We start from the raw sequence: 24,032 nt of genomic DNA on the forward strand, positions 1-24,032 counted from the left end.
ACAGAGGAAGCCTGGTGTGAGGAAACACTGGAGAGAAAGGAGGGGCCTGGCTGTTCATGGGTTTATGGGCTATTTCTTTATCCTAAGTTATTTGAGGGGTATAAACAAAGATGTGTGTGTGTGTAAGACAGATAGAGATGAAAATTCTGACTTCAGTGTCAAAAGCTGATGAGTGGACGGGATGAAGTGGATAGGTCAGGAGGTTATGACAGTAATTCAGGCCATGTGGTATTAATGATGGCAGTAGAGTGACACGGTGATTAAGAGGAACAGAGGAATTGAAAGAAATTTAGGAGTAAAAGTGGCGTAACTGGCAATCAATCAGCTACTATCTCTCTCACATATGAGGAGACTGTGGCTCAGAGAGGTTAATTCGTGGAAAGTCATGGAGCTATAAATGGTGAAACTAGGCCTGGACTGAAGTGTCTGTAATACAGGGTAAAATATCTATTTCTCATGGGTGATTGGAAGGAGTACACAGGATGAACAAGAATTTCTGAGAAAGCGTCTAGCATGAATTACTGCAGAAACTGTGCACTCAATACATTTTTTTAAGTAAATTAAATATAATGCCCTGTTTCATATTTGGTCACACCAGCATCTGTATTTTCTGATTCACTCCTGATCAAGGATCAGAAAACTCATACAGGAAGACAGTTTCAGCAGACACTGCCCTGCTCCCTGCTCTGCCCTAGAAACACAGTCTTCTGTCTCGTCTCGTTCCCTCTTGTCTGGGTGAACTGCAGAAAAGTATTTTCAACCATAGTACTTAAAAAATTATATTTAATGCACATTAGCGGTGTTTTACTCTGCCCTTTCATGACTTAATTTCCACTAAGTCTAATATCATTGAGAGGGGCTTATGTAAAGATTATCCTATGCCTGATTATTATGTGTTTAAAACAGAAGTCACCGAAGGAAGACAGAAAGACAGGAGGGCTCTAGGCTTCTTTTTCATCTATTGACACTTGTGGTAAAGGTTTTGCGGGAAAAGCTATTTAGAGCTATTTGTTAAAATGAGATCTAAGAAGCCCCCAACCCCCACGGTGCACCTCTGAGCCCCACCTCCAAGGCTACCAGGCGCTCACCTTCATTTTCTGAAACTGCTGTTCCATGGTACGAAGACTTTTCTTTGCTTCTTCATCTCTGCCCTCCAGATCAGCTTCTAGCTTTTTTACCCTTTTTTCCATAAATTCCACTGTGTTTCTATCCACTGTATCACCAGCGGCTGATGCAGCCAGTATTAAAGCAGGTAAGGAATTGGGATATCTTCTCTTTAGAATTCCTTCCATTTCTTTAACCTATTAAAATATTTTTGTATACAGGTAAGGTCACTAATATTTTAAAATTAAGCAGTTTAATATATAAACTTAGATTATGCTGTAGTCAGGTCTAGATTTCAAAGAGATGTTTACATCACATCTCAAGACTGAATCAAATGCACAGTAGCCCAAATTAATTTCAGGTTTCATATCCTAGATTATCTGATCAAACAACACTATAGCATGAAATCTAATTTAATACTGGTTAATTTATAGAAATCTTCTTATATTTATGTGAAATAGATCTTATTATACTAGTATTAACCAGTTTTTTTGAGGACAAAGCTCTTTCCCCTCTCTTTCTTCCACAGACCCCTCTCAGATAATAGTGTTTATCTATTGACTGAAAAATTACTTATATGCACATGGATGTGCACAATTTTTGTAATAAACGTGTAGCTTCCTAAGCACCTGCTCCTACCTGCAACAATCCTCCCATCCCAACCCTCCTCCAAATAAAGTTTAATCTACTTTAAAATGCCTTCTTTCAATTAGGAAGCAAAGAGGATTAAATGACATTAAATGAAGTCTTCATAAAAACTGCTTTTCATTTAGTCTATTAAACAATAACATATTACATGATCTTTCTGTAATTCCATTCCACATGATTCTCTTAAAATCATCTAGTGGAGAAATAGTCCCTTTGGGGTTTTCTCTCTTGCAATTCTGGATGGCTTCTTCTACGTGGGCTAATTTGAGCCTTAAGCACTGAAAAAGAAGCCAGGCAATCCTGGACTATAGTTATTTTGGAATATTTCTAGCTCTTCAAACCACCTTTGTTCTGTTCCTTTCCTGGCCACTGAACCAAACTACCAAATCACACCTTTTAATATAACAGGTCCTGTAATAACAAAGCTAATTTTTTGCTTAGTTTTCCTTCTTCTCATAAAACTGGGATAATATTCAGCCCACTGATGACCTCACAGTTCTAGGTGTGTGACGGAATAATAGCGGTGTGTTTCAGCGTCACGACGTGACTACAGCATTGTGTTCCTTTATGAAGGGCTGGAAATTCTAATTTTGTTTCAGTATTTAGTTATGAATACAAACACTACATTATACAAGGTTTCAACAACATAAGGAAAAAGTTAATTAATAGTCCAGCCTACAAAACAACTATTTTAATGAAAAAAAACTTTATCTTAATTTATAAGCATCACCATATGGTTTTTTAAAAGGTCCTCCAGCCACACTGGCAATGAAATGAGTATTTCTAAGCCTAAACGGTGAGCAATAGCTCAAAGTTATGGCCGGCTCTCTGGGAGGCTGGCTGTTCTGTTTCCAGAGTGTCCTGCAAGATTTCCCCAGTGCTACTAACAAGTTCCCAACCTGAGGATCTCCTTTCCTGTCCTGCTCTCTCACCTACCCTTTGTCAGGAGAAGGAATCCTAGCTCTACACCAGAGTTTTCAAGTTCTCTTTCCTTTTTCCTGGATGTCAAATAAGCTGGGATGCAAAATAACCTTTCTTCAGTAGGTCTACCATCTAATGAGACACATTACTCTAAAAATTCCTCATGCATCAAGCCATAGATTATATAAAATGATGTTGTTTACTGCTTTTATTAATGTTCCTTTAAATAATGTGTATCAGGCATATTTAAAGTAGGTATCATTCTATATTAAAATGAATAAATAAAAACAAGAATTTCCAGGTTGACTATATCCTGTAGGAACTCCTGAAACAAAAGAGAAAACAAAAATGCACTGTATATGAAATACCTTAATGAAAATTTATTCTGAACACATACTTGTCGTTCTAGATCCTGAATTTTTTTGGCATCAGCTGCTTTTTCTTTTAAACGAATCTTCTGCTGAATGGATGGATTTCCAGATTCGGCTTTCAGTTTCTCAACCTATTAATAAGTAAAGACCTTGTTAAGAAGCTTACTTATGTTATTTTCTTATTGAAGTATAGTTGATTTATAATGTGTTAGTTTTAGGTGCACAGCAAAGTGACTCAATTATACATGTACATATATATGTGCTTACATATATATACATTCTTTTTCAGATGCTTTTCCATTATAGGTTATTACAAGATATTGAATATAAGTCCCTGTGCTATATAATAGGTCCTTGTTGTTTATCTATTTTATACATAGTAGTTGTATATGTTAATCCCAAACTCTTAATTTATCCCTCCAAGAAGCTTATTTTGATTTGCTGACACTAACTACTATACATAGCATAGGCAATCAGTAAGTCTTTACTATACAGTACAGGGAACTGTATTCAGTATCTTGTAGTCACCTATAATGAAAAAGAATATGAAAAGGAATATATGTATGTATCAGTATGACTGAACTATTATGCTGTATACCAGAAATTGACACAACACTGTAAACTGACTATATTTCAATTAAAAAAAAAGAATTAAAACATAGCAGAGGAACAACAGGAGGGACACAAAATGGCAGTTTATTCATTCACTTATTTACTGCTTCCCAGAGAGGGCGCTGTGCTGCAGATACAGAGGAAAACAAGCCAGATCCCTGCTTTCATGGTGTTTATGCTCTAATGGAAGGAGACAGTTGAGAAGCTAAAAAAGTAAATAATATCAGAGAGTGACAAGTACCATGAAGAAAATAGGTGAAGGAATGAGAAGAGTCAGAGAGGGCGAGAGTGGTTGCTACATGAGATAAAGAGATCAGGAAAGACCTTTCTTAGAAGTAGAAATCTGAGCTGAGACTTGAACAAGGAGGGAGACATGGGCCAAGGCAACAAGTGGGGTGAGCTTGCCTGTTCAAGAACCAGAGGGCGGTCTGGCGTGGCTGGAGGAGTGACTAGGGGAGTGCGGTACAGGCAGGATTCAGACCACGTGGGGACCTGACAGGCTGTGATATAAGGAGCCTGGACTTACAGTCATCCCTCGATAACCATGGGGCAGGACTCCCCTCAGATGCCAACGTCCATGGATGTCAAGCCTCTTGTATAAAACGGCATAATACTTGCACGGAACTTATTCACATCCTCCCATATACTTTAAATCATCACTCGATTACTCATGATATCTAATGCAATGTGAATGCTATGTAAATATTTGCCAGCGTGTGGCAAATTCAAGTTTTGCCTTTTGGAACTTTGTTTTTTTCCAAGTATTTTCAATCCACAGTTGGTTGAATCTGCTGGATAGGGAACCCCTGGATATGGAGAGCTGACTGTATTCTCAGTTTAAAATAGACTACACAAATAAAAGCAAACTAAAACCAAATCAGCTGTTTTAATTAACAGAATTTAGAGTACTGATTCAATGACACAAGGCTAAGAACTGACTGTTAAACATAACAGAGTTCATCTACAGAAACACATTCTGAAGTGATTTATTACCTCAAGTTTGAGCTTCTCAATTTCTTCATTTGCTTCTTTAAGTCGAACAGCATCTTTGTCCAGAAGTTCCTGATTTTCAGCATACCACTGTAATCTTTTCTGCAGGCGACTGATTTCTTGTTTATGTGTTTCTTCTAAAATTTTTATTTCATATAACTTTTCACCTATAAGATACAGTAACTCAATAACCCGACCGTAATTTTTCAAAATATGGAAATAACTAAAAGATTTTACAAGAAAACCAATGCCTAACTAATGAAAGCATTATGAAAAAATAAGAGGCAAAAAAACAACTGAGGTATATACAAGGTTGTGTCTAGTCTAGTGTGTTAGTGAAAGGAGACTGTGTTCATAGTCCCAGTCCTCAAAGTTCGTATGATTTTATTTAACACAACAAATACATGATGGGAAGGATTATTATTATTCTATTTTGCAGACAAGGAAAGCAAATTTCTTACAAACAGGTAAGTGGATTTTACTGTACATCTTACACTGAAGATCATAAAATCACAGAGGAAAGATCCTTACTTCGGCAAACAAGGGCTCCTCTGATGGACCTTTCCAGCCCTGTGTTCTGCCCATCCACGCTCCACAATAGGTGCGATCAGTAACATGCCCATGAAACACACCTGAGCGGCCTCCCCCCACTCCTTTACCCCTGAGCCCCTCCACCTGTCAGGACCCAGCTCAAATGCCCCTCCTCCCTGAAACTCTTACTAGCACCCTCCTGTTTATTTCTAATTTTTTTAATATTAAACTTTTCCGCATACTTATCTTACTTCTCCTTTGTCTTTCCCGGTGGGGAAGGCCATGTCCACCCTCGGGTTACGAGGATAAAGGCAGCTGCTGCAGCGCCGTGAGTTACCTGTGACGTAAGCAATCTGCTCTTTGGCTTGGTCCCTCTCTTTCTTCATTTTCTCCACGTCTACTTCGAGAGCTTGCTTGTCTTGCTTCAGTCTTTTGAGGTCTTCCAATAAACTGGTTTTTTCTTTCTTGACATTCATAGAAATACAGAAACAAATGACTTCTAACCATAACAGATTGTGGTATAGGCTCTCTTTCATTCAATTCATCATAAATACTGCTGCTCATTATTTTTCCTAAATTTAAGCTCTGATTTTATCACTGCCCCCTCCGAATGATTACGAGCTTCCCAGAGCCTACCAGAATCAGTTCTAGTCACGTAACTCAACACAGCTTCAAAGCCCTTCCAATCTACCATTCTGACTTCTGGATTACTACGGCCTCCTAACCAGTCTGCCTCTTCCACTCCCGGCACTACAGTCTGTCCTCCGCACAGGAAGCAGACCAATTGTTCTGAAGAGTCAGTATCATTCCTCCATTTGAAACTCTCTGGTGGCTCCCTCTCTCTTAGGGTAAACCCAAAGTCCTTCCCATGACCTTCGGTGTTGCATAACCCAGTCTTGCCCGCTCCTCTGATGCATCTCCCACAATTCTTCCCCCTCCTGCTCCACTCCAGCCGCAGAGACTTCTTGGCTGTTCTTTGAACACACCTGGCACATTCCTACCGCAGGGTGTTCGCACTTACTGTTTCCTCTGCCTATAGCTCTGCCCCCACAGAGCCAGGTGTCTCACTCCACTCTTTCTCAGGATTTCTGCTCAGGTGAGGCCCCAGGAAGGCCTTCCCTGATCCCTCTTCCTAGAACAGCAGCCCCCATCCTGGCCCCAGTGTGTTGCTTTATTTTCTTCTCAAAATACTCATCAGCACCTGACACAGAACATGTTTACTTGAAAGCAGAACTTGATTTTGCTCATCCTTCTATCACAAATGCAAAAAAAAAAAAAAAAAAAAAAAAGCCTGGCACATTAGAAAAAAATAAAGTGGAAATCTCAATGTGCCCAACATTCCACACAACCCTCAATAGCCTCCTTCCTCTGTTTGACACAGTCACTTCTCATCCTTCCAAGCTTAGTTCAAATGCAGCCTTTCCTGATAACCCCCCCTCCCCCGGCACTGCCACAAACTTCCCATGTACCTCTAGCACAGCATTCAGTGTTTTGTTTCATATGACGCTGACTTGTGCACAGGCCTTTTCTCTTTAATAAGCTGAAAGCTCTTTGGGGACCGAGACTGATGTCACTACCTGTTTACTGTGTGGCACTAAGCAGAGGGCAGGTATTCAATAAACTCAACTCGTAACGGCAGAAGAAACTCTTGGATTCATGGCAGTACACTTGGTATAGTTGTTTCAAAATAAAAATTGTTAGAAGTTCCGCATCACACTGCCTTATGATCTAAAATCCAATCTTACAAAGAAAATAAATCCTTCCATAAAGCCCTGGATAATCACAGTTTCCGGCTGCATCATTTCACTGTTGAATCTTCTGTGTGACCTTCTGTGGATGCCTTTTCAGGAGAGCACTGAGGTTCTTCAAGGTTTTACTGTGGAGACACACTCAGGGCTGCGCCTGCCTCTCTGATCTCATCGTCCACCACTCTGGTCCTGACTCATCCACTTCTGCCTCCGAGGCCTCTGCTTCTGGGAGGTACCAAGCCCACTCCTGACTTTCCCCTTGGCTAGAAGGCTCGACAGCTGCATGGTTAGCCGCTGCTTCTCTTCAGCTCCTGACGCAGACACGACTTGCTCAAAGAGCGCCTCCTCGACCACACCCAGTGCTCCTTACACTGCCCTGCCTACTGTTCGTCTGTATTCTCATTATCCTCAAAGAACTTACCTCTGTGAGTAACTCTTGTTTGCTTATTCCTTGTGTTCCCTGGGAGACTGTATGTTCCCAGCGAGCAAGGCCCATGCCTGTCTTGTTACCTGCCGTTCTTCCAACACCAGGATGAGTTCCTGGCTGCCCGACTGAGCCGCGGGCAGCCCGTCCTCCTCCCCATCCCGGGGAGCTAGAAGGAAAGGGCTTAGGCCTTGGCTTTCAGTACGTGTCCACCCGAACTCACATCTTAAGACTGCACTAACTGGTATTCATTTTTAAGGTACAAATTAGACTGTACACGAGTAGGTTTGATATGAATATTACATATTTAGCCAAGTATGAATTTTTGCTCTTAAACTATTTAAACTCAGAATGTCAAAGTGAATGGAAATAAAGGTATATTTGCATTCCATCTTTCAGTATTTGCACAAATCTTCCAAGAATTTCTACTCATTTTTATCTTAAACTTTTCTCCCCTGACTTCTTTTAAGGCTCTCCTTGCCCTTGGTGTTTTCACCAAGATAGGCCCACGTGTAGATTCATACTTACATATACTAAGCAGAACTCACTGTGCTTCCTAAATTCGAGAACTCATCCCTTTTATAATTTCTAGAACATTCTTAGTCATCACCTAAAAATATTTAAATATATGCTATAAGCATCACATTTCTATTTTCCATTTCTCTATTTTTCTGTTTCACTTTAAACTCCTTAGATCTATCTTCTAGTTTACCAATTTCTTATTTGTTTATGATCATCTATTTAACTTTTCTACTTATTTTTTACTTTCCAGGAATATATTTTATTTCCAGAACTGTTTATTTTTTTCTGAATTTTCCTGGTCTATTTTGTTCTTTCCTCACATGTTCCTTATTTATTTTCTATATTTAATCATTTTAAGTCTATTTATTTTATAGTCTATTCAGTAATTCCATTGGGGTTCTAACCCTGCTGTTTATTAAATCACCCCATGCCTGCTCATGGGGGCTTGTTTCTCTGGGTTTTGTAATTAGATTCTGCATTGTGAACGTACGGTCAGCAGGAGTAGGGACACTGTGTGAGCTGGGTTGAAGGCAGACACCTCTAAGAATTGGTTTGCACTTATTTCTTCTGGACACACTAGAGATAACTGACTTAGGACCACAGTTTATGCTATTTTTTTTTTTTTCAGTTTGAGCATAACCAACCCTAACCGGTAGTCATTTCAAATATTAAAACACAAATGAAGGCCGAAGGGATGACATTTAAACTGAACAACCAGTAAAGTACTGAGCAAAGGAGACTTTTGCCTCTTCTCTTTCTAGAGATCAAGTTAAGACAAAAAAGCTTCCTTGACGTCTCAGCCCCTTTTGAAGATGGGTGGATTCTTTCCTAGTCCACTGTTTTACTGAAGGATGTGGCCCTCTGAAGTCCCGGGGCCCCGTGTGCACTTTGCTGTTAGAGCCCAGACCCGCGGTTACTGCACTGGCAGCCTGGGAGCAGATGCTTACCGTTAGGTTGTATGCCTGTCCACTTCTGACCCCCCGAGATTCTCTTTACTTTCTGGAGAGAAGTATGCGTGTGAGTTATGAATTTACATGATGTTTATTATATTTTATCCGGCGTTTTCCAGTGATTTCAGTGGCAGTGTTAGTTTCCTACTTGTCAGAAAAATGTGTTCAAAACAGCACTTTTAAAAGGTCACTAACAACAGCCTTTAAATGAAACTAATCCTATGCTTAAAGCCTTACCGTGTTTTCCCAAGCCTTCATGAACCACAGCAATATTAATTTCTCTTTTAACTCGCTCAGTTTTGAGGCCCACTGATAGGTGAGGGTGCCCAATCATCCATTCTACCTATCTGCCTGGCTATCTAATCATTCAATACATACATGCAGCTGAAGAAACTTCTCTAATGGATTCATATTTGAAGCTGCATTTTATATACTACAAAAATCTGTTAAACGTCAATTATTAAATTATGGCATGTTTAAATTTCTGTGTAACCTAAACTTTATATAATGAATTTCTATTTAAAAAGTGCTATGTAACTGGAATTTTTCTAATTTACATAATCAATCAAATAGATTGAAAAGGCTTTTTAGTTTAGTGCTATGGTTCTTTATGGGAGGGAGTGGAGGCTTAACTGCCTTCCCACAGGGGATGTCTGGAAACGCGGCAGTGGTTCTAAGTGCTACAATGACTGCTGGGTGCTGTGACCATAGTTCCTGGGGACAGGGATGATAAAAATCATGCAATTCATAGAACTGTTCTGCTTAATATAGAATTAACCTGCCCTAAATTTCAGAGCTTCTCTCATTGATAAATACTACTTTAGAAAGTTCTCGGCTATATTCTCTACAACACAAATTAATAAAAATAAAGAAAAAAGTTACACATTTTACCTTTGTGTTAGGCACATCATATACAAGTATTTGCAGCTATAGTCTCTGCCCCCTAGAAGTGCACAGTCCACTTAGGAAGACAGGGAAAAAGCCAATCAACTTTTTAAGCTGAATAGTCATCTTCAGATTATTCTCCCATTTTAGCTGTACATTTCCAATGATGAATTTGAAGTCAGGCATACACCCCCAGATAAGGTTATGTCTCTAATATGCCAGGCATGTGATAAATGCCTGATAAGAGGCTGGATTACAAAGAGGAAGCCATCTAAATCTGGTATTACACTGCTGCCTCTATATTAAGGTCACATGTATGCCAAATGCTCATCTTAGATATTTCTTAATTTTTAAAAGGCATGGAATTTATAAATGGATTTTATTTATTCATAATTACAAAAACATATTTTTTTACACATATGGGGATTTTTATAATAATCTTCACTATCATTAATAGTTAAAATTCTTATGCAACTTACCTGTGCCACCCGTAGTTCTGCTAACAGATCTGTAAAATTCTGGTTTTGGGTGGGTTCTGCACCTTCTACTGCTTGAGAGAGGAAATGGCTTTTGTGCATCTGTTCTCTGATTTATTTTGGAAAAAAAAAATATTTTTTACAAGGTACTCCTTTCAATATAAAATATTCAATTCTTAAAAATTAAAAACTAATGCACAGTGGAACTCTGTGAGTCACTGAAGATAAAAAGTTTATTTACTCTAAAGAATAAAATACTAAAATACTAAAAGAGGAGTATACTTTAAGGGAAATGTTTATGTGTAATCTAAAAGAATGGAAACCCTGAGAGTATTGGTTTATTAGCCTTGGCCCAGGGAGAGGAGCTTTTTTCCCCCCTAATTTACACAGAAGTGCCCTTGCTTGCCAACTTGTGTACTTTCTAGCTTTGTCTGTATATGTGTGCTTTTTTCTATTTTACATGAAAGATCAGTGTGAGCTAACAGCAGCCCTGCCTCTTACGCCCTAAGTTATCTTACAAAAAAATGGAAGAAATATGTGAATAAATGTAACAGACATGACATTCACAGCCAAAGAAGTTTCTTCTGACAGCCGTCCTATTTGAATATTAGGTGAAATGATTAGTTACTTCCTAAAAGACAGGACCCTAACTTGCCCATGTTTGTTGGCTCAGCTCCTTCACTTAACGTATTAAAGATGGATGTAATAACATCCAAAAGACCTTATAGTGTGAAGTATGATTCCTAAGTAGGTGCTGGTGCTCTGCCAGTCTGTCACGGTGAGTGCTGGTTCTCACAACTCACAGGCTCTCCTTCTCTGGAGAAACGCACTTGCCAAACAGCAGCCCCGGCCCCCGCCCAGAGGATACCCGCCACCCACTTCTCGGGGCACACTTCAGCTGGGGACTGACTGGCTGTGGGGCACAAAGGCTTTCCCCCATCTGCCTCAACTGGGGACCAACTCTGGGGTGCAGTCTGTTCTTCTGAGCTTCCTGGTGAGAGAAGAATGAAGCCAGCCTCTGGCTGAGACCATGGTCCTACTCGCCTTCCCCACCCCTACATCTTGCTTCTCCTGCCCCTTCTTCTAAGAGTTATCCTCCAGGAAATCACCTCCACAAGGACCCCCAGATCAGGCTCTACTTATTTGGAACCTGACCTAAGACAGTAAATAATACTGTATATATATATTACTATTATTACTAAAAGCATCATTACTGAGATGCATTACATAAGTATCTCAGGGTTAATGACTGATCACGAGGACTGTTCAATTTCCTAAAACTGAGGTCAAATTCAAATATGAATATGCTGAAAATACTGAAGTGTGTACTAGTCATCTAATGCCAAAAGAAAATCCATTGAAAATTAAAAATATGAAAGCTGTAGAACTGTAAACCAGTGTATAATTTTTAAAATTTCTAGGTATAACTAAATGTATTATTAATATAACAATAAAGTGCTTAGAAAGAATTGATTTGATTTTAATAATTTAAAAAGGACTTACTTTAAGGAAGCTAATTCGCTGAATAAGCTCTGGTTTTCCTTGAACATTCGCTCCTCATTTTTCTTGTTTTGTTCTTGAAGATCTTTCACTTGATTATACAATTTTTCATTTTCCTTTTTATAAATAAAAAATTACATTTTAGTTAAAAGTCAGTAGTACTTATATAATATTAGTGTATGTGCTCATAAAAGATACATCCTTTAAACATTTTAAAAGTCTTTTATTAAATTTCTTCAATTTTTGAGTAAGCCTTCAAATCTTTTTCAAAAATCTTTTGATTATCTTGGAAGAAAATTTGTTAGCTAAAAACAATTCTTTCCAAAATGCTCAAAATGCTTAGTTGAAAAAAAAAGTTGCAAAAATTCCCAAAGCCAAAGAGCCTGTCAGTATAATGTACTCCATTTCACAGGCGTAAGTGGGCGAATGACTGCAGGAGTAACCACATCCCGACTTTGCGTATAAGGGATGGAAAGGCCAGCGGGACTGTACATTCTTTTTTTTTCTGTTTTTGGCCCATCTTTCTGTGGTGAGGTAACTGGAGGGAGCCACAGTGGGTAACCATGCTTGTTTCTGGAACTGTGAGCAGGGAGTTGGAGACTAGGTGTTTCTGGAAGATCAGGGATCAGTCCCACTCTGTGCTTGTTACATGCTCTGGTTTATTGACCTCTTTAAAATTAAGAATCTGATGAAAACCAAAGAACTTTCTGGATCTAATATAAATTCTGAACTGTCTCACTGTGTCTGGCCTAATGCTTGGCAGATAGTCTGTGCTTAATTATCTGCAGAATTCATGAAACCCAGAAAAATATGTACATATGTTGATATACAAATTTTGTGGGATTTTTTGTGTGTGTGGGGGGGGTTGGCATACTTGTGGGTCTGTGAAACCCTCCTTAAAATGCATGCTCTACACGGCAAGCTCTGAATGGCAAGCAGAGGGTCTGAAAGGTTCTCACTAACTCTAGGGCAGAGTGTCCTGCAAAATCAGTACTATTTCCTTTATAGTGAACGCTGTCATCTCTGATGCGGTAATGCCTTTCTCTCTTTACTGTTGTCAAAAGAGAGAAAGGTAATGAGACAGAAGGGGAAGGGGAGAGAAGTTAAAGAAAAAAAGGGGAGTGAGATGAAGATGAAGTCTGATGTTGGCAGATCACCAAACCTGTCCTGCCTGTCAGATCAGTGTCACCAAGATGCCATCACACAGAACAGATGTCTGACTATAGGACACAGACATTTTCTTCCACTTAAGTCAAATATTTTTCAATCTCAGGGCACTGGCAATTGATTTCAGAATTCGTATTTCTGAATATAATATCAAAACTAGCCAATATTATCTACTGAAAAACATAGAAAATGAAAGAAAAATAGGACAGTTTCTAAGGAAATATGGCTATTAAAATTAGTAACAGGCAACATTCATTAACTGGTTACTGTGTGGAAGGCACTAAGGTTGGTCTGCGCTGTCTTGTTTTAATTGCACAACCATCTTCCGAGACAGGTACTGTCATTCTCATTCCCATTTCACAGATGGGGAAACTGGCTTAGAGAGGCTAAATATGATTTGCCTAAGGCTGCACAGCAGGTAGTGAAGCAAAGCCTAAAACCAGATTTTTTGAATCCAGAACCCATGCTCTTAACCACTTTAATTTTGCTCATGAAAAATGTGCAGACCAGCCAAATCATTACTTCCTCACAATGGCAGAATTCCCATTACCTGTTAAATGGACACAAATATTTCTAAATGCCTTATGTTTATAACCAAAGGATCTCATAACAAACTCATTATGTGTTGAAGAACTGTTACCTGTTGATATCCCTGAAGAAGTGTCTCTTGTTCTTCTATTTCTTTTTGGATTTGCTTCAATTTTTCTTCGGTGACAGGATCAGATGTTTCCCCCAAATGCAACCACCTTTGTTTTTTGTTTGATTCTTCAAAGCTATTTAACTTTGAGAAAATGCAGAAATTGTTTTATTTGGGAAAGGAAATGATGAAGTAAGGAAGAACAAAAGAAAACTCAAGGTGCACAGACCTAAAATTGTCTTATAACCACACTGGAATTAAGGTAACACCAGGCACAGTTAAATCATTACAGGATGTTCTGTGCTGATGGTTCTGATGATGGAATTAACTCAGAAATGCTACCCAGTGTCATTCTCTGAAATTAGACCTTCCATAGCAATTTTTCTGAAACTTTGTCTTCCTTGAAGGTCACTGTGAACCAAGGGATTTGTTTTCAAATCGGACTGTTAACAAGAGAACAATCAAAATGAGCCAATTTAAATTCTGATACCCGCCCAGGGGAAGGAGGCACTCTCTGGAAACATGTTGATGTTTGGTTCAGCAAATACAACAAGTCAAAGAGCCGCAGGGACAGAGGATGACAATGCATTTCACGGGAAGTACAAGTTCTTTTTTCATAAATAAAAGGAAAAATAGGACAAGGTGTCTAGTACCTTGGCTTGAAGAATATAATTGTCTTGATTCAGTTTGAAGAGTTCCTTTTCCTGCTGTCTCTTTAGTTCTTCCATCTGATTTTCCAGCTCTCGCTCTTTTTCTGCGAATGTGACTTTGATTTGCTCAATGAGGGCTTGTGCCCCTCTCCATCTTCCCTCTGCTTCCTGAACTCTTTCAAACATAGTCAGTTCTGCTTCCTTGTTCCCACCACCGTATCCTGAAGAATCCTTTTAAGGAAAAGCACTGTTTCATTACGTAGAGTTAACATTAGATTTGCACACAGGTAGTTAGGAAAAAAACCCCACCAAGGATGAAAATGACATGGTTAACAATGTTCTACACAAGAAAATCAATACATGTTCAGTAAGAGTGAGTGATTAGAGTATTACTCAATGCAGAAGAAATTTCATATATTTCATTATTTATACTCTAGTTTCAATATATAATTATAGATCATGAAAACATTCTGAATATTATTTTGAAATTCAATACCTACCTTTGGAAACTGAACACAGGAATCCGTTTCTGCGGGGCCCTCAGACTTCTCAGGGGTAGCCACGCCACGTTCCCTGGGGGAAGATGGGTTACCCACAGCTGCAGGCTTGATGAGTCTTGTTCCAGATAAGATTTCTAAATATTGTAAACAATGGATAAAAGCACCACAAATACAAACTAAGTTGAATGTGTATTCAGCAATTACGTAACCAGAAGTACTAATACACGGGGACACTAAGACAAGCGAGGATCTCAAAACAGGCTGATACACAACAAACAAACACCCTCACACAGCTGTCCCCCCACGCTCAGAACCGCTGCCCGGAATCGGCATTCTACTCCACCTGACACAGAGACCGACTGACCCACGGTCCACGTCAAATGACACGTGGAGCTAAATAAATGTGAGGAGAATGTGGACTGGGGTAATTTCAGCTTTTATCCCTTTTAAATAAATTACTCTTTTAAATGTTCATAGCAATAACAACTAGAAATATCTAAAAGATGAATTAAAGAGAAGCTGATAACTTTATGAAGCATTTTAGTTCAGATTAAGTGTGCTTTCAAAGCACAGTTTTCTATATAATGCATGTCAAGATATAGTGTCAATGGAATCATATAAATTGCATGGAAACTTTATAACAACTAGTTTAAGTTTGATTACAAAATAAATGGTATTACTGCTCTAATACTGTGATATTATACATTACGTTAGAAACAATGTTATTCACATATATATTTTGGTCAACTTTTTAGCTTTTAAGGTACCTCATAAATCCCCAAACAGCATAAATAGTTCTGAGGCCAATAAATTATTCAGTTAATAATACAAAAAAAAAAAAAAAAGCTTATGGGAAATACCTAAAAGAGATCTCAAGGCCCATATTCAAACACTACAGGTTCTGAACTGAACCCCCAGTGAACATTTATCTGATCACCTTAGAGGGAAATGAAGAATTAAAAATTAATATTTTTCATATAATTTCTTTAAGATGTTAGCTTTTTAAACGCAAAGTTTACTTTTTTGTTAAAAGTGAAATACATGGTTCTTGAAGATTTGCAAAATACAGAAAAGTCAGAAGAAGAAACAAGTGCCCCCAGTAGTACTTCACCCAACAGTTCCTTCTAATCTTTCCCAGGTTTTCCTTATAGAGTAGTAACCATATTCAATTGGACAGTTTGATGTAGAAGGTTTTCTAGAGAAATCTCTTATAGCATTCATAAAGGACCTGTTTGAGTCATTGTAAAAGCAGGAATTAATCCTTCCAAGTCACTGGAGGTCCATTAATGTGGCCAGTGAAGGGGTCAGACCTGCCAGCACTGTGATTCTCCCTAGCACAGGGCAGCCAAGAATGTGGCAGGTGGTTCTTGCTCCAGCTGCAGTCAGCCAGTGCTTTTACCCCAGAATTTTCCCACCCTGAGTTCTTAATTTTGACTTCTCTAAGTTGTTATTTTCAGTAACAGTACATGGACAGTATCTTTCCCCTTTATACAGGAAAGAAAAGTTGCTTGGATATAAAATTCAAACATGAGAACACTGAGACTTCTGAACCCTTCTTAAAAAAAAACAATGGATTCAAAAAATTCAGTCAAACAATAAGGCAATCAAAATAATTCCAGAATGGAGAAGTGATGGCTAAGGGATTGGGGAAAAGCATTCGGACTCTGTAATAACCAGAACCAAGATCCACATTCAAAAGCTGAAGGGAATTACAGCTGCTGGAGAGAATATAATAAATATGTTGATTATAAATAATATAATTATATATAAATATAACATGTATAACAGGATATGTAACCCATATCCTATACTATAATATACACTATATTTATTAGAAATAAAGCCAACAAAAATGGGTAGGAGGCATGCGATGGGGGATGTAAGAGTTTTACTACATATTTAATAGAAGGGAAAATTGATAACATATAAAAATTGGAAAATGCAGTTAAAAATAACATGGTTTTGGCAATCTTTCAGGGGTTTTTATAATCTATTTTGTTGAAGGGATCTTTTGGGATGTAACATTCCTCAGGATGAAGTTTCTTTTTCTTCTTAGAGATTTAAGTAGAACAAAATCTAGTATTTTATTTAAAGGAACTGATAAAGTGTGATCTGTTCTTATAAAATGTTTTGTCCATTTTTATTTGTCCACGTATCTGCCTTTCTCCTTCCTTCCAGCTCTCATCCCTGCTTCCTCCCATCTGCATGCGGACCCACACAGGAGAGGCACGGAATGAGGCTCACCAGTATGACACCAGCTGTTTCTGGCTCAATTATTGCTTCCTTTTTACTTTTCTGTATTTTTGAATTTAAATAATGAGCAACTATTCCTTTTGTGACAATAAACTTCCTAATCTAAAAATAAAAACACAAGAGTCGATAGCCAAAGAAAATTAATTTTAGAATAAAAAGGAAAATCACCACATGGCAGACACTGCTAGCTGCCAATCTCCTCTTCCTCCCCACTAAAAGACACCTAATTTTGCCCCGGGCAGCAGTGTGCCAGTTAAAACCACCCATTTCCCTGGACTCCATGCAATTGAGATGGGGGTGGGGGGCAGGGGTACAGGATCAAAGTTCTGACCAATAAGGTGAAAGCAAAAGATTCCAACACAGGGCTTCCAGGAAAGCGACTACCTTTTCTGATTAAGCTGCTGAATTAACTGGCATGCACCTTTGACGTTCCACCTCTCCTCCTCCTGAAAGGCTGGAGGTTGTGTAGCTGTCTGGTGACAAGGAAGACTAAAGTCACAGACTAGGGATTTTGCAGGAGGAAATAAGGAGGTTTGTTTCCTTGCACAGGCGCACCAGCTCAGAACTGACTGGCTCTGCCTTCCTGGTTACGGGAAAAAGAGAAGCCTTTGAAATGCATCAGCCGCAGTCATGGGGGGGGGGGTGCTGCTTCCTCGGAACCAGTTTTGATGCCAAGCACGTTCTCTAGACTTTCTGTACTCTCACCTCCGACTCAGAGGCTGCTTCTCTGACACCCAACCTACGACAGGTAACAACCACCCCCAAGAAATTCCAGTTCTTTGGAATAAAACTAAAATCACTCTGGGCAATTTTCCAACAAAAAGACAGAGATTTAAAAAAAAAAATCCTACTTAACAGAAAGTCTAATGAGAAAAAAGTAGCTCAGTACAAAAACAGACAATCATAGTTTGTCACTGTACTTTAATATGAATTTTAAAAATTCATGTTAATTTTGGCAATCACAAACACTATTAAATTTTGAAATTAGGGAAAACACTCATAAAAATATCGTTGCTTTCATCCATCAACTTCTATGCCATCCCCCTTGTTTCTACCCACTGTGACCTGACTTCTGGCTTCACTCTTAGCAATTTCCAACTACTCACCAGAGATCGTTTCAACTCCCTCCCTGTATGCATCTCTCTGCCCCAGCTGCTCTCCCCCACTGGCTTTCTAGGTCTTTTTCTGTTACCAGTAATGCAATCACTCCTGAATCTCAGTCTCTCTCAGTTCACTGCACTCATTTGGTAAAACCACTTCTCTCGGTAAATCCAACTACACAGCTACCTAACACCTGCAAACATGTGGGAGAAAGTGGCTGTGCACACAGATTAACACACACACCTCCTGCCTGCCTGGTCTCAACTCACATTCATGGTCACAACTTCGAGCAGACTCTTCTTGCTGCTGGGAGTCCAGCCCCCCAGGAGAGCTCTTTAATGTCCGCTCTCCTCCAGCACCCCGGCCCCATTCTCACTGCCACCTCATCACAGCACATTTTACTTCTCAGAGGAAGTGGAGGCAATCAGAGGAACTCACCCCCATCTCTCACCACTTCTACCCCTACCAGTATCCAGACCCACCTCTTCCCTCCTCTCTGCTTTTCCACAGATGAACTGACCACGTTCCCATCTGAAGCCAACTCTCCCAATGTGCACTGGACCCCGTTACAGCCCCTCTACTCGAGGACACTGCTCTACAACTCTCCCCTCTCATCACGCATTGCTTCCTGTCTACTGCATCTTTCCAAAAAGCATAAACATACTGTTATTCACTCATACCGTGATTTCTCTCATTAAAATCAAGACAAAGCAAAAGACTTCCCCTGACTCCACCCTCCTGCCAGCTACTGCCCCATTTTTCCCCCCACCTTTTACACCCTTTCCTCCAGGGGTGTCTGTATCTTAAAGTAGCCAATTCCACTTCTCCTGTTCCCACTCAATTTGCCTTTCACAGTCACCTCCCCACGGAAATTGCTTGTCCAATGCCGATGGCCTTCTTGCTAAACCCAAAGGTCAGCTGTCAGTCCTCATTTTCTCTCTCTCAGCAGCAACAAATAGAGCAGATCAACTCTCTTTTATATGCGCTCTCCCCTTGGCTTCAGGAGTGCACATACTCAGGTTTCCTCCAGCCTTGCTCTGTCCTTGCACGTTACTCCTCTTCCTCCTGACCTCTTTAGGTCAGCACACCCAGGGCTCAGGCCTTGGTTTGCTTTTTCTCTCTGTATATGCTCCCTTGATAATCTTTGTTAGTCTCAGAGAATATTGCATGTAATGAAGTAAGTCAGACGGAGAACGACAAATACTATATATCACTTATCTGTGCTATCTCAAAAATAATACAAATGAATATATATGAAAGCAGAAAGACTCACAGACACAGAAAACAGACCTGTGGTTACCAAGGGGAGGCGGGGGGAAGGACAAATTAAGGGTATGGGATTAATGGATACAAACTACTGTACATAAAATAGACAAGCAACAAGGATTCACTGTACAGCACAGGGAATTCTACCCAATATCTTGCAATAACCTATAACAGAATATAATCTGCAAAAAACCAATTCACTTTTCTGTACTCCTGAAACTAATACAATACTGCAAATCAATTATACTTCAATTAAAAAGAACCCATGGCTTCAAAAATATTCATTTTTAACAACATTTGATACCTACAGTCCACATCTCTCTCTTAACTCTAGACTCTTCTTTCCAACTGCCTCCTTGCCAACTCCATTTGCATGCAGAACAGGCATCTCAAAAACATCATCTCAGCAACTCAACTCCTGGTCTTCTCTCCACCCCCAAAACCACTCTACCTCACCTTCTATCCCAGCTGGAGAGGAACCGCATTCTTTCATTTGCTCAAGCCAAAAACCCTGCCATCATCTGTGACTCCTCCCTCACAACCCCAAACCAATCTTTTAGACTTCTGGCTCCATCTTCTGAATACATCCCCATCCAACTGCTTCTCATTACCACCACTGCCACCACCCTGGGTCGAGCCCCATCACTCCCAGCCCGGATTCTTAAAACCCCCTTTTAACTGGTCTCTGTGCTTCTTCCTGTGCCCTTATGGTGTGGGTCTGTATTTGTATGCATACGGTCAATGACATCAGCCAGAGGAATCTGTCTGAAGGGAAGTCAGATGAAGCCACTCCCATGCTCACAACTTGCCAGGTGCTCGCCTCTCCACACTGAGAGTGAGAGCCCAAGGCTTCTAATGCCCCAGAAAGCCTGCCGTGCCTGTCCCTGTGATGCCCCGATCTCACCTCCTCCTCCTGCCCTCTCTGCTCACTCTGCCCCAGCCACATCGGCTTCTAGGCTGATCCCTGAAATGACAGGCATTCCTCCCTCTTTGGACTTTTGCACTGACTGTTTCATTTTTGGGAAATACGCTTCCCCTGCACAACCACACAGCCAATTCTGATTCTTCCTACAAGTCTTTGTTCAAGGGGCTCTCTCTCACTGAGGACTACTCTATCTTATGTCAAATGGTGACCTGCTGGACTCCACCACTGACACTCTTGCTCTGCTTTCTATTTCTCCTTAGTATATAGCATCATTTACTGATTTATTATGCTTGTTGTCAAATGTCTGTCTCTCATCAGATGACAGCTCCACAAGATGGGGGAGGGGAGGTGTCGCTGCCTTTTTTGTTTACCAATATATCTAGAAGGCCTCCAACACTGCCTAGATCAAGGTCAGTACTCAAAAATATTTGTTAAATGAATGAATTTGGATAAAGCAAACTTCAAAAATGTTGGGGTTTAGTTTATCTAAAATAAATATAATATTAAAAACAAAATTTCATTTTCTTGCCCTCAAAAGTACAGACAGAAAGAATACTCCTAAAACATTAATGAAAAACTTTCACATGCCTCTTGATGATTCTTAAATTTGGGAAACGTTCTGAGTGTTTTTTCTTAACATTAAGCACTAGATCCAATGGATGGTTAGTTATTAATAACAATGAACAGATGACAACAGCACAAGTAGATGTTCCACAAAAAAGTGAGAGGAAATAAGTGAACGAGACACTTCTTAGGGGAAGGGATCAGAGGTCCCTACGTTAAGAACAAGAGGAAAGGATGCTGCTATTAAGCTAACAGAATCTAAGTCCTGTCTGTTCGGAATAACCAGCCCCTCCTGCTGTTCTCTTAAACTCTGATAGAGGTGAGCCCTTCCCATCTGACATGGATAGGCTGCTGCAGGGAACACACAACCACACAGAGAGAAGAGGAGAGTCTCTAATGCTGAAAGAATTTTAATAGAGTCCTGCTCCTGGAATTGACTGCTGTAGGGAAAGGAAAGGGAGACACTTTAAGCTAGAAATGAATTTTCCAATGAGGTTAGTTCTCCTCTATCACAGCAGACAGCAGTGATGGAACTGGTCACCTATTCGATTTAATCACAAAGGAAAGGACAAAACACTTCTGGTTCTACTGGTCTCCTTGCCCCACTGGAGTCTAAAGGCAACAGAAATGTTGGTCTGACTTGAACACTTGTATTTCTCTTAAGAGTGGCATGGGCTTTTACACGGGAAACCACCATTTCCTACCGCCCCAATAATGACTCCACCAGGAAATAACTAAGAGAGGCCCCGTGATGTATAAGTGCACGCATGTGATTTGTAAAACCACCGGACTAGACCGACTCATATCCAGGTATTTCCCTCTGTATCAGCCTTCATTTGTATGTTGCCCTTTGCATTCTAAACTTATAGCTCTTTTCTGGCAAATATTTCAGATATCACAAAGCCAACCAGCTGAGGAAGGGTTTGACTCTCTCCTATCTTATATTCACATCCCATACTTTCTGGGTCTCATTCAGGAAAACCTAGAACTAATGATGAAAAACCTCCTGAGCTGAATCCATCTTTCAGAAATGGAATGTAGTACCTTAAGATTAATTTTTTTCTATGAATAAGGAAAGTTCACAGAAGGAGAGAGGGAAACAGGGAAAGCAGAGAATAAGGAAGATGGAATAATACATCATATGTACAGAATTTTATTATGAAGTGTGTATAATTACCTTTTTTCCTAGCTTGATTTGAGGCAGGGATAGATCTCAAGTTTTTGCTTTTCATAATGTCCTTTGAAGTTTTCTTTTCAAGATTAGAAAATGTCTTGAATGGTGAACTGGGTTTGCCGTAGCCTGAGCTCCTCACTGATGCATATAATCCACTCTGGGGTTTTCTTTTAAATAAAGGAGGGGCACTCCTGGCCTTCTTGTGTTGTAGCTGTGTACCAATCCCAGCCCCTTCTTCTCCGGAACTCAGCTGAGACCTAAGAGTCTGTGTACAAGTATATACTCTTAATACTTAAACAAACTTCAACTACAGTTGTAAGATTTAACAGACTGCAAAACCATAGCGATTATTGAAGAACACAGTTCATAGAAGGCAAGCCATGACATTAAATTAAAGGTCTCCAAGCCTAATTTATCAGAATTTTAGTATTCTGAAGCACATCTTCAAAGTCAGAAGTAAAACAAAGCAAAATAATAAAACAAAATAGGCTTGCCAGAAAGCAAGACATATAATTGCGAGAATGGACGTGGGAAGAACATAGTTTGAAATGACTTAAAATCTTATCTTTTTCTCCAGATTTCTTAAGGTAAAAACTGATCAGAACCCTGCCTTATTCCACAAGGAACTGGAGATAGTTTATGGTAAACATTTAAATCAAAACTGTAAAATAAAAATGGAATACTGGGGCTATGGAACCCATAAACCAGAACAAATCAAGAACACAGAAAAAAGGAACAGTAATGTTAAGTTTCTCAACAGCTGCTGACAGCATTTATATGAAATGCCAACTCACTTCCTTTTGCAGAACACAGATTACTGGTAAGACTGAATAAAAAACACTAGAATGATGAATAAACTTAATTTTCTTATGCTACTCATATTCTGGACTACATTTATTTAAAAAATTAAAAATGCAAGAATGGCTTCTAAAAAAAACTAATGCTACAATGGCATTTTGAAATCTGGGGACTAAGGGTGTTGTAACAGACACTGCTCAGATACCCAGGATCCCTGTGGAGTTAGTCTATAATCAATCCAGCTGGCTTAAGAAGTACATACCTATCAGCAGTATGTATATAACTTCATTTATCAATATGTCAAATGAATTTAAATTATAAAATTTACCTTATTTATTATAAAACTTACCTTATTTATTCTGTCATCCTGAGGTAATCTGTCACCAACAGATATTTTTTTCTTCAAAATATCAAGGTACATTTTATCTATTTGTTCTTCCACAGTATTTACTCTTGGACAATTATTTTCTGTACCTTCATTTGTTATCTTTTGTAAAACTATATTCTCTTCATTTTTGTGCAAAAATTGGTTCACATTTTGTGGTTCCTGAGACATAACATTTGGATTCATCTTCAGGGGTAAAGGGCTAGCCAATTCAGTTTCTTTATTCTCATCCAATTTCTTAAAGCTATAAAATAAAATAGGACACAGAGAATGAACACTATATAACTCCTCAAATATCAGTTTTATTAATATATATGTATACATGTGAGATATATGTAAAAACACATTTATATTATTAATATATATATATACACTATTAAATATATTGAATATCTGTAACTATTAAAATTAGGTCATTAATGTTGAATATATTACTTACCATCCTGGTTAACAGAATACACTCACATAGTGTCACATAACTGTTTTAAATTTCAGATAATAATTTTAATGCAGTATAATATAAGGGATTTCATGCTGACCCGATGACCTACTTCAAAGGAAAGCCAAACCAAGTAAGACTGAGATTGCTTTTGTTTAAGAAAAACAAAAAATGAATTTCTAAATGGATTTTTTGTAATATATCTTTTATCCATATTATAAAGTCAACATATATTTGAGGTAGGAAAAACATTTCATACATTTCCAGTAGAAACTAAACAAGCAACGATAATTTATATCAATGAAACATAAAATACAAGTATTAAAATGCATAAATTCCATCATGTACAGGCAAATCTTAGAACAAAATCAGTAGGATTTTTAGATGAAATTATTTCTGTAGTTTAAAACACTTAAATGCACTGTAACACTTTAGATCATTAAATTTTAAAAGATGAGAAATATCCCTTAAGGAAATGTTATAACTATGGG

The 24,032-nt window shown here is 38.9% G+C and overlaps 1 protein-coding gene across 4 annotated transcripts in view; it reads right to left on the minus strand.

The window, feature by feature from the left end:
• CEP162 (centrosomal protein 162) overlaps window positions 1-24,032 on the minus strand; it is a 74,813-nt gene that overhangs the window by 19,162 nt on the left and 31,619 nt on the right. For all 4 annotated transcript variants that reach the window (XM_032484541.1, XM_006175492.3, XM_032484539.1 and 1 more), the window contains 11 exons: window positions 23,067-23,346; window positions 21,923-22,184; window positions 14,637-14,770; window positions 14,140-14,367; window positions 13,490-13,630; window positions 11,686-11,798; window positions 10,186-10,291; window positions 5,515-5,641; window positions 4,650-4,813; window positions 3,071-3,175; window positions 1,089-1,301 (listed from right to left, as the gene is read on the minus strand). In XM_032484541.1, the coding sequence (XP_032340432.1) occupies window positions 1,089-1,301; window positions 3,071-3,175; window positions 4,650-4,813; window positions 5,515-5,641; window positions 10,186-10,291; window positions 11,686-11,798; window positions 13,490-13,630; window positions 14,140-14,367; window positions 14,637-14,770; window positions 21,923-22,184; window positions 23,067-23,346 (1,873 nt within the window). The remainder of the gene's footprint in view (window positions 1-1,088; window positions 1,302-3,070; window positions 3,176-4,649; window positions 4,814-5,514; window positions 5,642-10,185; window positions 10,292-11,685; window positions 11,799-13,489; window positions 13,631-14,139; window positions 14,368-14,636; window positions 14,771-21,922; window positions 22,185-23,066; window positions 23,347-24,032) is intronic.

The sequence above is a fragment of the Camelus ferus genome, chromosome 8 (genome assembly GCF_009834535.1).
Source record: "Camelus ferus isolate YT-003-E chromosome 8, BCGSAC_Cfer_1.0, whole genome shotgun sequence".
NCBI lineage: Eukaryota > Metazoa > Chordata > Mammalia > Artiodactyla > Camelidae > Camelus > Camelus ferus.